The sequence below is a fragment of the Podarcis muralis genome, chromosome 7, assembly GCF_964188315.1.
Source record: "Podarcis muralis chromosome 7, rPodMur119.hap1.1, whole genome shotgun sequence".
NCBI lineage: Eukaryota > Metazoa > Chordata > Lepidosauria > Squamata > Lacertidae > Podarcis > Podarcis muralis.
This window is the reverse complement of record NC_135661.1, coordinates 12,288,480-12,303,298: the sequence shown is the minus strand read 5'-3', so window position 1 is coordinate 12,303,298 and position 14,819 is coordinate 12,288,480. Positions and strand designations below refer to the sequence as shown.

The following is a 14,819-nucleotide window of genomic DNA, read 5'->3' as shown; positions in this document are numbered from 1 at the left end:
GCTTTAAAAAAAAATGGGTAGAAGCCTCCTAGTAAGATGGACAAGAGAAGACTGTAGGGACGGAACATGAGGCTCTGGACAAGCACCCTAGGAAAGAAATATTCTGTAGTGTCCCTTCACCCACCAAAGGAATCTTGCTAAGAACCTAAGAAGAGCTGTGCTGGATCAGGCCAGTGACCCATCTAGTCCAGCATCCTGTTCTCAGAGTAGCCAACCAGATAGCCCAACAGGAAGCCTAAAGCAGGACTGGAATGTAAGAGCAATCTCCCCATCTGTGATTTCCTGCAACTAGCATTCAGATGCATTGCTGCCTCTGATGTCAGCTGAGCATAGACATCATGTCTAGTAGCAATCAATAGCCCTCCATGAATTTGTCTAATCTTTTAAAGCCATAAGTATTGTAGTAAATGAGGGTAGCAAATGTGATTTAAGATTCCCAAAAACATCCCTACAGCTGCCCGTGCCACAGCTGGTGAGGAATTGGCAAGTTTAGAATCAAGGCACGTCTCTTTGCTTGATCCCAAAAGAGAGAACAGGCTCTAGAGTCAGCTGGAGAGTAGCAGCCACATCATACAAGAAAGTGGGGAGCATCAAAACATGGCAAAGAAAGATGCAGGTCTGTAAGGTTCTGGGGAGGAGCTTATGGGAATTTTATTATCTGCAACCATATTGTTTGTTAGTTCAGAGCCCTTGATTAAGGTACTCGTTTTAGAGAAGCAGCGACTTGGATCCCCAAGAGGACATGGTGCTGGAAAACTCCCTGCTCTGCCAAGGTTGAGAGTTGAGTTTAAGATCTAAACTTCGGATCCAGATTTCTGAAGGAACAAAGACGCCTCCTCCCTATTCCCCTCCTTGCAAGGGTACAGACAAGCATTTCTCATTCTCCAACATGGAAAGGAGTGCCTTTACATCATGGCAAAGGACAGGGCCCTCCCTACTGTAGTGTGCTGCTTATAGAATGCCCTCCCCCTCAAGAGTACAAGTAGGACAGATGCAGAATAGGAAAAGTCGCCCCTCCTTGCCTGGGTTTCTGTTGGCTACTAGGTCTTCAGTGTGCTGCAGCAACTGGTGTTTCTTCCCCTGGGTGTCAATTTTAACAATGTTTTGAATATCTAAGGCATGAAAATTCTTCCTAGTCTTAACTGTTTGTGTCATGCCCAAGGATGAAGGTCAAGCTGGAAAGACATTTAACAAATAAACCCAAACTACCCCTTCTTTGGAGGAATTGGCCACTGACAGCTCACTTTCTCTCTCTTGGGCATCATATTGACCAAGACTGCTGAGCCACTAAAGACACGCGTAAATAAACAATTCAGAGGCCAAGGCTTGTCTTGGAAATAGTATTTTCCTCCAAAAATAAATAGGATACAAATGAACATAGGCCAAGTGCAAAGTTAGACAAAACTGGGTCCCCTGCAGCTGCTAGTCCATTTCCTCTTCCTCCTGGACAGGCAGGAGGCTGCTCAAACTCTCCCGCGGTGGCTCTGGCACATGGGGATCGTATGTCCATCTGGGAAAAACCCGCTTGTAGAGGGTCATCAGCACCGTGTCCTGGGACTTCAGCTGCCCATCAAACTGACATTTCATGTGGCCATGGGTACCTGCCAGCAGAGAAGAGATGGGGAGACAGCAGTTTAAAACACTTCAGAGAGAGAGATCTGCTGGCATGCTCATCATAAGCTAAGCGCCCCCATCCCCTTCAAGAGCTGGGCCCGCATACTTACCCAGAGGCTCCTTGATGTGCCCCCGGCGCCCCCACTTGGTCCGGAGCTCCACTGGCTTGAACCACAATACATCCTCTGTAGGATATGAGAGAAAGCAAAGAGTAGGTGGAACTCAGCTGCTGCCCACTGGTACACATTCCAAAATGAAATTCCCTAGGCCTTGCTTTCATTCACAGGGTGCTCTGGAATACAGTGGGGTGGAGGGTGTCCATAGGGTAGCACTGAACTAGCAGAACCTCCCTCTGGCTCAATATTCAGGCACTGCATTCCCAGGGGGAAATGAGTGTAGATTATTAAATTTATTTACATCCCACCTTTTCCCTGGACTGGGACTCAAGGCAGCTGACACAAATTAAAACAACACAGGTAAAACACAAAAAGCTAAAAAGCAATTAAGCTATATTAGAATTGAAACTATATAAAACAAATCTATTAAGATACAGTGGTACCTCTGGTTGCAAACGGGATCCGCTCCGGAGCCCTGTTTACAACCTGAAAGGAACGCAACCCGCTTTTGCGCATGTGCGTGACATCATTTTGCACGTCTGCGCATGCGCGTGCGGCGAAACCCGGAAGTAACCCTTTCCGGTACTTCTGGGTCACCGTGGGACGCAACCTGAAAAGACGTAACCTGAACCGAACGTAACAAGAAGTATGACTGTACAGACAATAAAAACAGCATGGCACTATTAGAGCTCTTTCCTTAAAAAGCAGTCAGTTCCCTAAGACCTGTTGGAATAAAACTTGCCAGCAGAAGGACAAGAAAGGGAGCCAATCTAGCTTCTCTAGGGCCCTCCAGAGACTCGAAGCAGCCACTGAGAAAAGGGCCTTCCTTGAAGATCTGAGTCTGGGGTTATTCCACAGCAGCTTAATTGCCATCCCATAGACAAACCCACCAGACTGGCAGCATGTGGACAGGCAAGGCCTGCGCTGCCTTGCAGACCCAAGTCTAGGGCACTTCCCCAACTCCTCCCTAACAAGCAGCAGCTCTGCCAAACACTCTTCCCTCTGGGTCCCACCGTACCTCTGTTGAAGAACATGTAGCGCACAACAGCCATCTTGCTGAGGATCTTGAAAGGGTGGCCGCTGAGCACCACCCGCTTGATCACCAGCCGGTCAGGGTCGACACCGAGCAGGGAGCCTGTGGCCAGGAGGCTGTGAGCTCCTGCAGAGAAACGCAATTATCAAGCGTGCTGCTGGATGGGCAACAGCGCTCAGTTCTAGGAGCCAGCTCACCACAGCCTGTGCAATAAATGCAGGCTTCACCCAGCCAACAAAACAGTAGTGGCCTTGCACCACTTTTCAAGATATCAATAGTAACCAGCTGGCATCTATGGCGAGGGGCTGGAAATGCTCTTGGCTCAAAGCCAAAGTCGTCAATGCTTTCCTGCTATCCATGCTAAAAAAAGTAAAGGAAAAGGAACAGCCACCCACACATCACAGTGACCATTCAACAGCACCAACACAAATATTTAAAAACTGCAGCAGTGCCACCAGTAAATAAAACAGGGTGGTTCAAACAGACAGCTGTTCCCAACAAGCCAAGTAGATTCCAAGCTGCTGTAAAAACAGCAGTTCCTAAACTTTTTCAGGGCCACTCCCCATTTGTTCCATAAACTCACCCCCCCAGTGTCCCCAATGCTACAAAAATCATTATTGCATGAACCAGTAAGGAAGACAGCAACACAATAAAATTCAAAACACATTTATTCAAAAAACCATTTCAAACTATTTGGTTCAATGAATTCAACAAAACCCAAGGGAACTGATGCAGTGATGCCAGCTTTTCAAAGTCTTGGACACCTCTGCTTCCCCCTGTCTGCCTTAGTGCCCCCCAGGTAATCCCACCCCCACCCCCAGGGGGTGATACTGCCCACTTTGGACACCACTGCTGTAGACAACCTTCCCCAGCCCATCACCCGCTGACTGCTTCGGACTACGCCTCCCATCAGCCCCAGTCAGCACAACTGTAGTCCAAAGCATTGGGAGGGTGGCAGACTGGAACAGGCTGCTGCTCATGGGCAGGAACTGAGGCAGCAGCAGGAAAAGGCCCAGGGATGACAACCCACCTGCCCCAAAGGCCCTCCCCTTAATACCAAACTCACCATTGCTCTTCTGTCTGAAGAGCAGCACAGAAGCAGGTGGGAAAGTGATAGGGCCGTAGATGGTGGCAACCGTGGCGGTGTCTGCCCGCAGAAACTGCTCCAGCTTGTGCTTGTCAGCTGAGGGAAGGAAAGCACACCATCAGCCCCTGTCCTGGAGCCGCAGGAAAGTCTCTTTCACCAATCCTCAGCCCCATTGTGGAATTACAAGGCTACAGAGCTCTGTCCAGGAAAGCTCCCAGGGGCAGAACGGAAAGCTGTGGCTGCAACCTCTGCCACTGAAGGACCAGCCTCACCTTGCTCCCCTTTTCCTGGGAGCATCAGGAAGGAGCTGCCTGGTACTCAGACCGGTCAAGCAAGTGCGTCTGTCTGGCTCAGGGCAAGTAGCTGTGTGATGTTCCAGGCAGCACTGAAGCCCAGGATGATGCAGCTAGAAAGGTAGCAGGGGCCTTCTGCATCCCAGCCTGAAGGTCCACCTGGTCTACCTTCCAGTGGTAGGTGGAGCAACAGATGTGAGTCTTACCTTTGGCTTATCATTGGCTAGCAGGCTATATAGTATTCCAACCATGCAAACATCAGACACACACAAACACACTTCTTTGTCCAGGCAAACAATGTAGTGCAATTGCACCTCACACCCACCCCTTACTTGCAAAAATTGATTACATGCATTCTGGTGGCACCCTTCCAGGCAACAGCTGCAGTGGAGGAAGGAGAGAGACTAGGACAGAACAAAGGAGGGAGGCAGGCAGGGGAAGAAGAAATATTTTTCTTTGCTCGGTAGACAGATGGAGGTGCAAGCAGAAGATAAAGGCTGGAATGGATCTGCAGCAGCTGCCTGCCTCTTTGCTCCCTTCTGCAGCCAAGGGAGCAGCATTTAGTCACCTGACAAGTGGAGACACAGGGAAGTCCTCCACATGGGGTTCCCCCCATTGCCAGCCAGCAGCTTTTGGCTATGTGCAATTTTGCATACATGTGCTGCTCCTGAAACAGAAGCCTCATGTGAGATGCATTTGCACTATACATTCCAGATCACCCAAAGTATTCAACGACGGCACAACACAGGGCTGGGGCATCTGAAGACCCACTACCCTGTTCCACATGTTCAGCATAGGACTTTCACCAAGACTTCTCTGGACACACACACTCACAGAACCAACTGCCGGGGCCCAAACAGGAAGCCTGGGGCACAGGAGGGGGAAAACGCTCATTCACCTGAACTGTGCTGGGAGTAGAGCGGGGAGGCTCGGAAGCGGCGGAAGCCGCAATGGACAATCACCTCCTCCTTAGACCGGACAGGCTCGCTGTCACCCGGCTGGCGTCTCACCAGGAGGTTGAGCACAGACATCTGCAGAGAGTGCGGAGAAGAAAAGAGGGAGCCTTAGGAATAGCCCAAACTCACACCCAAGACAGACAAGAGAAGCCTCTGATCACCAAATGATTGTCAGGTGTCATAAGAACAGAACAAGATCCTGGCTGCAGGATCAGGCCAAAGGGGGCCCATCTAGTCCAGCATTCTGTTCTCACAGCGGCCACACGGCCCTGGGAAACCTGCAAGCCAGACAAGAGCACAAGAGCACTTTCCCCTCCTGTGGTTTTCAGAAACTAGTATTCAGAAGCACTGCTGCCTCCAACTGGGGAGGCAGAGCAGACCCATTGTGGCTGCTAGCAATCGATAACCCTCTGCTTCATTAATTAATCTTCTTTTAAAGCCATCCAGGTTAGTGACAAATCACTGTGGGAGGGAGTTCCAGAGTTTAACTATGCACTTCATGAAGAAGGACTTTATTTCATCTGTCCTAAATCTTACATTCTGCTTCATTTACATTCTGCTTCATTTGGATGTTCACAAATACTTGTGTTGAGGGGGGGAAACTTTTCTTTATCTACTTTCTCCATGCGATGCTAAATTTAACAAGCTTCTATCATGTCTCTGCTTACTTGCCTTTTCCTTAAACTAAAAAACCCCAGTTGCTGCAACCTTTCCCCTTGATCATTTTGGTTGCCCTTCCAACGTTAGACAGGTTCAGACATTGTGATGAAAAGCTGTCAGCTTAAGTGAAGGGGGCACAGCACAGCTGGGTGTGGCCAGAACCCCCAATTGCTCCCCTCCCCATTCACCTTTTGTTCGTAAGGAAGCAGCGTGAAGAGCAACAGAGGCACCTGCTGCTGGAAACTCTCCATGACCGAGACGGGGACACTGCAGATGTGCAGCGTGACATAACAGCCGACCTGCGGAAAGGAAAGACAGAGAGTGGAAGAGCGATCCTGGCAGCGCCTGGAGCAAAGTAGGAAATGGTGGGTTCAGAAAGCAGGAAGGAGCAGAAACTCTGCCCATCAGCAAACAGGTACTGGAGACCAGAAAAGGACTGTAAGCAATTTGGAAACACCAGCCTTTACCAAGCTGGTCAACCAAGATGGCCATACGATGCTGATGCGAGCTGTCCTTCAAAGCACTTGAAGAGCACCAGATTGGCAAAGGCTGCCCCAGACAACCAAATGCCAAGAGCTGGTTTAAATGTGCACAGACTCATTGCGTGTGAAACCCCAAGCAATGGATCAGGATGGGCAAGGCCCTAGCACCCCCGCTTTCTCTAAAGCAGGGGTGGGCAGCCTAAGGCCCTCCAACCGTGGCTGTCCAACAGCTCCCATTCACCCTGCCTACTGGCCATTCTAGCTGCGGCTGACAGGAGCTACAGCCCAGCAGCATCAGGGGGCCACGGGCTCTCCACCCTGGGCCTAGTGTGCAAGCTCTGATGCAGTTTCACCTGATGCAGTTCCACCCAAACTGAGAAATCTCAATAATAAGCTGAGGGCTGCCAAATGCACATTAAGGGCTGCCAAATACACTTTTTGAGAAATCTTATCATTGAGAAATCTCAACAATAAGCTGAGGTCGCACATCAAGGGCTGCCAAGTGTGCATGCACACGAAAGCTCATACCAATAACAAACTTCGTTGGTCTCTAAGGTGCTACTGGACGGATTTTTTTTATTTTGTTTCGACTACGGTAGACCAGCGCGGCTACCTACCTGTGCCAAATGAAGCTCCAAGTTCCAAAGCCTGCACTGATTATCCTAAAACTGAACAAAGCCTTAATGGGATGCCAGCTACAAACCTCGTTTCACTGAACTATTCAGTTTCTTCAGAAGGAAACAGAAAGATCATAAACCTTAACACCCTACTGCCTTATACAGAATCAAACCATTGGTTCATCTAGCCCAATACTCAGAAATCTGAAATTAGCAGGGGGACAAACAAGATGCCTTCACCCCAGTGTGGCTCCCCTTTATTACAAGACAACAACATAACCCACACACACACACACCGGACAGCATACAAATTGATATGGCTACCGTATTTTTCGCTCTATAAGACACACCTTTTCCCTCCTAAAAAGTAAGGGGAAATGTGTGTGCGTCTTATGGAGCAAATGCAGGCTGCGCGGCTTATCCCAGCTAAGCTTCTGGCTTAGCTCCTCAGTCCCTTCCCCCATCTCCCGCAAAAGCCCCCAAGAGCCGCACTCCCTTTAAAGAGCCGTGCGGAGCACGTGTGCGGCTCTTGGGGGCTTTTCCCCCAGGAGGGAGAAGGGCAACAGCCTCCTGTTTCCTCCTGGGGGAAAAGCCTGCAAGCGCCGCACACACGCTCCATGTGGCTCGTGAAAGGGAGCGCTGAGCAAAGCCTGGGATGCATACAGGCTCTGCTCAGCGCTCCCTTTAAATAATATTTTTTTTCTTGCATTCCCCACCTAAAGCTAGGTGGGTCTTATGGTCAGGTGCGTCTTATGGAGCAAAAAATACGGTAATTTGATCCAGCAACCCCACCCCCACTCACACACAACCAAAACTCATTGCAAGCAGCTCAATGCAACCAACCATGCTCTGGGCCCCCCAATTTCTCTCACCACCAACGAAAACTAACAACTGAATAGATGAAGAACCTATCCACGTGACGCTGACACAAGATCCAACGCATGCACTATGCAAAAGATGGAAAAATCATTACCCCCTTCCTTCTCCCACCTCTCTCCCCATACCTTTCTCCCCCACTCACAATGTCTATGATAGAAATATCTCACACCAAATGTAACAGACATGCAGATAGGAGTTTATGAACTAAAAAAAGAAACAGACCTTTTATGTACCTTTGTCATCCATGAAATCATTTCAATAGAACCAATAGTAAAAAACCTGGCCCATTATTGGGACAAGCCTTCTTCAACCTGATGCCCCCCAGAGGTTTTGCACTATGGCTGCTATCAGACCCCATCAGCTTCTGCATGAGGCTAGGGCTAAAGGGAATTGCAGTCCGAAACACCCGGCAGGCATCAGATGGGAGAGGCTGCTCTGGACTGTCCTGGAGGGAAGCCAGGAGCAAGGAAGGGGGGCTGAGGCTATGCCCCTGCCCAGAGGAAACTTTATTCAGGCCCATCTCAGGCTTCCAAGATTTCAGAAGACCAGGCGCCTTGCACTTTCCAGCTTCTCTTTGCAAACTTGCTCTCATGTTTGAAGGAAAACCCACAAGGTGCTCAAGCTTCTCAGTTCTGTGCTGAGTTATTGGAGGTTCTACACAACCACGGAATCGCAGGCCACAGGCAACCCCAGCTGATATGGCTTTTGCCCTCCACCGTGGCATGGACTAGCTCAAGCCACATGGAGCTCTTGCCCCTGCAGGCGCTTTTGGCTCGCTCCGGTTTTGCCCTGAGCTTGCTTCAGGGGAGGCTGGGTGCAAATGATCCCATGCCTGGGATCACTGCACCCAGCTGTCTCCCACTCCTCTGCCCTCCAGCTCTGCAATTTTTTAACAGGACCGATGGGACCAAGGAGCCTTCAGGGTGTATGGCAGAACCAGACCAGATCTGGAGCCTGGAGGAAAGGTCTACCTCAGCTCCACTGCTCTCCTCCTTCTCTAGTTGCCGGAAGACGTGTTTCCTCGTCCGTGAGAAATCCTGGAACTGGAAGATCCGGGCATAGTCCCTGGGCAGGTTCTCTTTGGGGTCCCATGGAGAGGTCCGGAAACTTTTTAGTCCTCTGTACTTTTGGAACCTGGAGACAACCAGAGGAAGTCAGCGCTCCAAGAGACCCGGCCTCCTGCCTTTGCCTTTCCCACACTCAGCGGAGGAGCTGCCTGTGAACCAGCTTCAGGAGGAGCTGCAAGGCTCCTCTGTTCCCAAAGCCCAGCCTAACATGAACCTGGGCATCAAGACCCGGCCTCGCTTTGGCAACTGGCCGCGATAAATGTAGCAAATCAGGGCAGACCTCGCCATCCCATTGCAGGCACTCCTACCTTTTCACCCTGCGTGTATGAGGCTCTTACCGGATCCGGGCCGCCACATCCCGTGGTGTGTCCACCTCATCTGGAAACATCTCCTCCTGCCGCTCCTGCCTGTACTTCTCCAGAATTGCCTCGTTGTCCTCCATCTTCTCATCGTCAAGGAGGGTCATGTCTGGACCCTCCTCTTCCTCTGTGGCCTCTTCATCATCCTCCTCCTCCTCCTCTTCACTGCCACTCCCATCCTAGCATACGAAAAAGCAACCCACATGGGGTTGTGAGAGACAAGAGAGAAAGTGTTTGAAGAAAGAAACCTTTTAAAGAAAAAGGCACCGTGTCTACGTAACTGGTATACTACTACTTGAAGAATGACATGAAATGAAAAATAAAATAAAATAAAATACTAGGCTGGCAGTCAAGACAGACACTCATGGCTTGCCATCTCTCTTTGCTACGCTCTTACAACCATGTTCTTCTTTATGGATCACAGAAGATCCACAGCTGAGTGGAAGAGGATCTGCCTTGCAAGCAACAGGTCCCAGATTCAATTCCTGATGGCATGTCCAGGTAGGGCTAGGAGAGCTCTGCCAGTCAGTGCAGACAATATCGAGCAATATCGACCAATGGTCTGACTCTGCATATGGTGGTTTCCTATCCCCCTCCCCGAATTCTGACCTCTCAGTGCTATGCACCAACAATGCCGCTCTATCCACTAATCTATCTCACTACCAAAACATGTTCCTGGCTCTCAAGAGACGATGCCAAGCAGGAGATGTCTCCTTCTGCTGGGTCCCGCTAGCTCCAAGGTTCAAGCCTCTCTCCAGCAGTTTCCTACTTTCTTCCTAACACAAATCAAGTAAGAGATTCCCTTTGCCTCTCTACCCTACCCTTTGAACACATGCCAAAAGACTTTGACAGTATTGGCAGCAAGCATAGAGTCCAGCTAGTAAGCCAAGCCAACATTTTAGGGTTCCTGCACATCAAGTCCCCGCTTCTTGCACCCAGCTGTTCCTGAACAGTCCAGAATACCTACAATGAATCCATTCTCCCCCGCTCTCCTCCTTCCCCGGCTACACCTTCCTGCTGTGCACTAACCCCAATCCCATTACCTGGGAGATGGGCTCTTCCACCATATTCTCTTCCTTGTCTTCCTCCTCATCGTCATCCTCACTGCCACTCTCCAATTCGTCATTGTTGTCCAGGATCCAGGCAGCCTGGTAGGCAGATGTGCCTTTGGGGACCCTCTTGGTCATCTTCTTCCTCTGTGCCAGGGACTCTGCAAGTGCAAGCACAGTTAACCAGCATCAGAGAGAGAGAGAGAGAGAGAGAGAGAGAGAGCTCACCGCTCCTCATCTGGCCAAACTGAAGCAGTTACAGCAAAGGTTGCTTTACAGCACCAGGAAAGTGAAGCTGAACTATTTAAAAGAACACACTGCTTGTGCTTTTACACACTACCATTAAAAAGCGATAAAACGATTTGCTATACCAAAAGCCATAAACCTACCCAGACATTTAAAAAGCTGGCTCAAGCTGCAAACTGTTTTTTCTTTATTGTTATTTAGACTTTCTGGACGTCACAAATAATTCTTGATGACTTTTCTTAGTGATAATTCTATGGGGTTTCCAAAAATAAATAAATCACTTTGAGGGTTTTACTTTTTACAATCAAGCAGTGTATAAAGTTAATGAAATGTATAATTTAACAGGGAAGCAGCGTTTGAAGCCCAACCCAGACCATAATGAGCCTGAAAGAGAAGGAGAGCCTCAGCCCGGCCCACGTGTAAAGTGGCATCCTTCAAGACGGCTGGTCTAAAGGAGGAGGCAGGTAGGATGGACAAGGCTCAGACTGACCCTCAGCCTCCTTCAGCTCCTCCTCGGTGGGCCAGGTCTGCTCTCCATCCATGGGGTCAGGGGTCACCTCTGACTGCAGAGACTCTTGCTTGCTGGCATCAGCCTTGCTGAGCACCTTCACGTCTTCCTCCATCTCCTCTTCTCTCCTGACAAAGTCATCCTAGGAACCAGGAGGGAGAAGTTCAAGCATGGCCACCTGGGGGCAAAGGAGCTGCTTTCGACCCATCCCCCCAAAAGCACTTGCTGCTGCCTCCTCCTCCCTTCCAGTTCCTGCCCCCCCCCCCTACCAGCCAGGGAACCGAACCTACCTGGTCCCCCATGCTCCTTGGGTGTATTTTTGCAGTTCTGGGGTTCAGAGCAAAGGGCTCTGGGGAGGCATCCACCTGACTCATCTGGAAGTCCCCGTGTCCCACAATATGCACCAAGCTGTTCACGTTCAGGCTCCGCCCCCTGACGTAGCCAGACACCTTCAGGGTCCCCACCAAGGCGCTGTCTGTGCTGGGCACGAAAGTGGCAGCAGTGGCCAGCAGGTGAGCCCGCCGGTCTCGGAAGGCCAGGTGCCGCTGCTTCTGGCTGGCCAGGTGCTGCAGCAGCAGGGCGGACTCCTGCTCTGTGTCGAGGGGGAAGAGCCTGTCTTCAGAGAACCTCTTCTCGATGGCTTTGTTCAGCTTCTTGCGACAGTCAACCTGCTTCTTTAGCGGCTGGTCAGAAAGACCTTGAACAGCAAGGCCTGCAGGTGACAAATGGGGGAGAGGAGCATCAACGGCTGGGTAGGCTTTAATGTCTGCTTACAGGCAGCTGTGAAGCTCCCCTGAGCTTCCCCAAGGCAGCGTGGACCAAATCCTCTAGATGCCAGCATGGTATCCCTGAGATAGCTCAGTTGGTAGAGCATGAGACTTCATCACAGGGTTGCGGGTTCAAGCCCCACATACAGCAAAAAGATTCCTGCATTGCAGGGGATTGGACCTGATGACCCTTGGGGTCCTTTCCAACTCTACAAACGTAAGCAGCCTTGCAGCACTGACTGGAAGCCCACTGCCCATCCCTTCCATAAGTTGGTATAAGTTCAACAACACAGGGTGAGGCATAGAGGATCAGATCCAAAATTTGTCTCATCTGCCATCCCATTTCCAATTCAGGCCTGCCAAATGTCTCTTGATAAACAGACACAACAGCCCTGCCCTGTTTGTGTACCATATATGTGGCTTGGGGAGACACTGTTAATTAACACGGTTGCTCAATTTAGCACTCACGGGCAGCAGCTGCAAAAGATCTGTCCTTCTTTGTGAATTGGTCTAATCCATTTTAGTATGAGACCTGATGGGCAGCTCTCTCTGACCTCTGCCACCAGCCACAGGCTCAAGGGCCCCCTCCCCTGCCTCCCAGGAAGAACACCACGGCAAGGAGGAGATCAGCCCATCCCCATCTATCAGCCAAAGAAACATGAGCTGCAAGCTTACACCCGCCTTCCCAGCCAGAAATAACACTTGGCTGCAGCTATCATTTGCCCCAAGGGAGAGGAAAGAACCTTCTGGCCCCACCCTTTGGCCAAAGAGAAAAGAGCCACAATCCACTGCTCAGACAAGAACATCAGCAAGGGAGGATCAGCATTGCCTGAACTGAATGTAAATGTTTGTAACTCAGCACTTCATTCTGACCTTGAAGGACTCTTTCCTCTCCCTTTTCCTGTCGCTCTCCACTTTTACCTGTTGCATTTTTAGTTTATATGCCAGTGGCAAAGCCTGCCTGCCTCTCTCTAACTTGAGCCGCTTTGTCTGAAAATCAGGATAAAAAGAACAGTAAATCCCCCTGTGTCTTAACTGGAGGTTACCTGGCTCCCTCACACAGTCTATAATTCAGGTGTTCTTCCTCGTTATGCAGCTTGGCCTCCCCACTTCAAACCCTGGCATCCAAACACTGTTTGGTTCTGCTAGGAGGGGTTTGGTAAAGGAAGAGCCCCCTCCTGCTAGCACAGCAGCTTTCGACACTGTTCTCACCATAGCTGGGGAGGCCCTGTGCAAAGATGCAGGAAAGGCAGTAGTCTCCAGCGGCATCCCAGCCCTCGTGAGGATCCAGCACAAAAAGGAGGGTGTCTGCAACCTTGGCCAGGTCCAGCACAGCATGGAGGTTCCCTGGGTGATAAGAAAGGCACAGGTGAAGGTGGAGGCTGGCATGTTGTAACGACAGTGTCTCAGTACGCTAAGGTGTCCCTACCTGTGTCAGCCACCACAAAGCGCCACCGGAGTCTGGATTGGTGGCACAGCAGGCCAAAACCTGGTGGGCCCATCTTGGTTTGGCACACAGTAGAAGCTGCACTGCTCTGAAACAGGCTCAAGGCTCTCGGGATAGCGACGCCAGCATGCAGCGGGACTACCACCACCAAGTGGGGTGGCCCACCCTTGCGACCCAAGTTCCGCTTTTCTTCCAACACCTGCGACCAAGACAAAGCAAACACAGGTCCTTTCATGGAGGAGAGGACTATTGATGGCCACCGAGCGCAACGACTATGCTCTGCCGTCAGAGGCAGCAATGCTGCTGAACGCCAGCTGCTGGAAACTGCAGGAAGGGAGAGGACACTTTTGTTTGAATCCTGCTTGCAGGTTTCCCACCGGCATCTGGAATAGATGGCCCCCTTTGGCCTGATCCAGCAGATGCCCTTCTTATGTTTTTCTCCCTCCCCTGTAGAAGCAGGAAGAGGCTTGCCCTCCACTCCACCAGCTTCTCACTGACTCACCATCTCCCTGCACTGCCGGCGGAGCTGCCAGGCCCGGTGCTTGCGGTCCAATTTGGCCAAATTGCGGTGCCGCTGCTGGCTGAGTGTCTTAGCAGGGACCCGGCCTAAGGAAAGGGCGGAGAGAGAAGAGAAAAAGCTCTCAATGCGTATGGTGCTACGCTACACATAACAGAATTCAGAGGAAGACATGCAGTTAGGGGAACTGTTTAAATACTGCTCTTGAGCATAGGCACCCACACTGCTGAGCCAAGCTTATCATTATGACTCATTGCCCACCAATCATTTTATTTGTTTATTTATTTAATCAAATTGATATATCGCTTGATTGAATAAAACCTCAAAGCAGTTAACAATATGAATAAAGCGAGAATTTTTTTTCTGTAAAAACAATCAAAACGTTCCAAAAATTAAAAACAGCTATAAACTAAAAACACACCAGCGTTCTAGATAACTGGGTATTTAAGCAAAAATGTTTTTAGCAGGTGCTTAAAAGAGTGCAGTGAAGGCGCCTGCCCGGTATCAATAGGCGGGGAGTTCCAAAGTTCAGGCGCTGCCACAGGGGAAGATCAATTTCTTACAGCTGCAGAAAGAAGCGCTATGTGGCACCTGTAATCCTGCCAATTCCGCTGATCGAAGTGGTTTCAAGAGGGCGTACATGGGGTAAAAGGGGGTCTCGCAGCTAAAGTTCTCTGGCACAGCCATCGGCAGCATCCAGGCTCTACCTGTCTCGGAAGAGCTGCCCCTCCCCCCTCCCCCCGAGGGACCAGCTGAAGCAGGAATAGGCAAACTCGGCCCTCCAGATGTTTTGGGACTACAACTCCCATCACCCCTAGCTAACAGGACCAGTGGTGAGGGATGATGGGAATTGTAGTCTCAAAGCATCTGGAGGGCCGAGTTTGCCTGTGCCTGAGCTGAAGGGTGCCATCGACTTCACGCAGGACAGGACTGCGTATACATGTACAGACGGGCCTCCTTACCGCCCTGCTTCTTCGCGGTGCTCCCGCTGTGCCTCCCGCTCTTGTGCGGCTTGTTCTGCTGCTTCAGGGCCCCGGCCCGGTGGGCCCCGCCGCCTCCGCTCTTCCTCGCCATGGCCACGCGCTCCCCTCGCCTGGGCGCCAGGCAGGAAGTGACGTACAT

At 50.7% G+C, this 14,819-nt stretch overlaps 1 protein-coding gene across 1 annotated transcript; it reads right to left on the bottom strand.

Annotated features, from left to right (window-relative positions):
• Positions 1 to 1,326: 1,326 nt before the first annotated feature.
• TSR1 (TSR1 ribosome maturation factor) lies at positions 1,327 to 14,819 on the bottom strand. Its single transcript, XM_028741168.2, has 15 exons — positions 14,660 to 14,819; positions 13,683 to 13,786; positions 13,163 to 13,379; positions 12,946 to 13,080; positions 11,257 to 11,678; positions 10,949 to 11,108; positions 10,207 to 10,373; positions 9,143 to 9,342; positions 8,709 to 8,871; positions 5,948 to 6,058; positions 5,042 to 5,174; positions 3,830 to 3,946; positions 2,749 to 2,889; positions 1,725 to 1,799; positions 1,327 to 1,601 (listed from the first exon to the last, which is right to left on the bottom strand). The coding sequence occupies exons 1-15, from the start codon at positions 14,817 to 14,819 to the stop codon at positions 1,423 to 1,425; spliced, it is 2,484 nt and encodes an 827-aa protein (XP_028597001.2). The 3' UTR covers positions 1,327 to 1,422.

Bases quoted from the DNA above. Each gene is read 5' to 3' on its own strand.
- TSR1 (XM_028741168.2), bottom strand. From the start codon at position 14,819: ATGTACGTCACTTCCTGCCTGGCGCCCAGGCGAGGGGAGCGCGTGGCC. The intron at 13,081-13,162 runs GTAGGGACACCT...CTTATCACCCAG, and splicing joins CTTTGTGGTGGCTGACACAG to GGAACCTCCATGCTGTGCTG. The intron at 1,800-2,748 runs GTACGGTGGGAC...CATATCCTACAG, and splicing joins CTACATGTTCTTCAACAGAG to AGGATGTATTGTGGTTCAAG.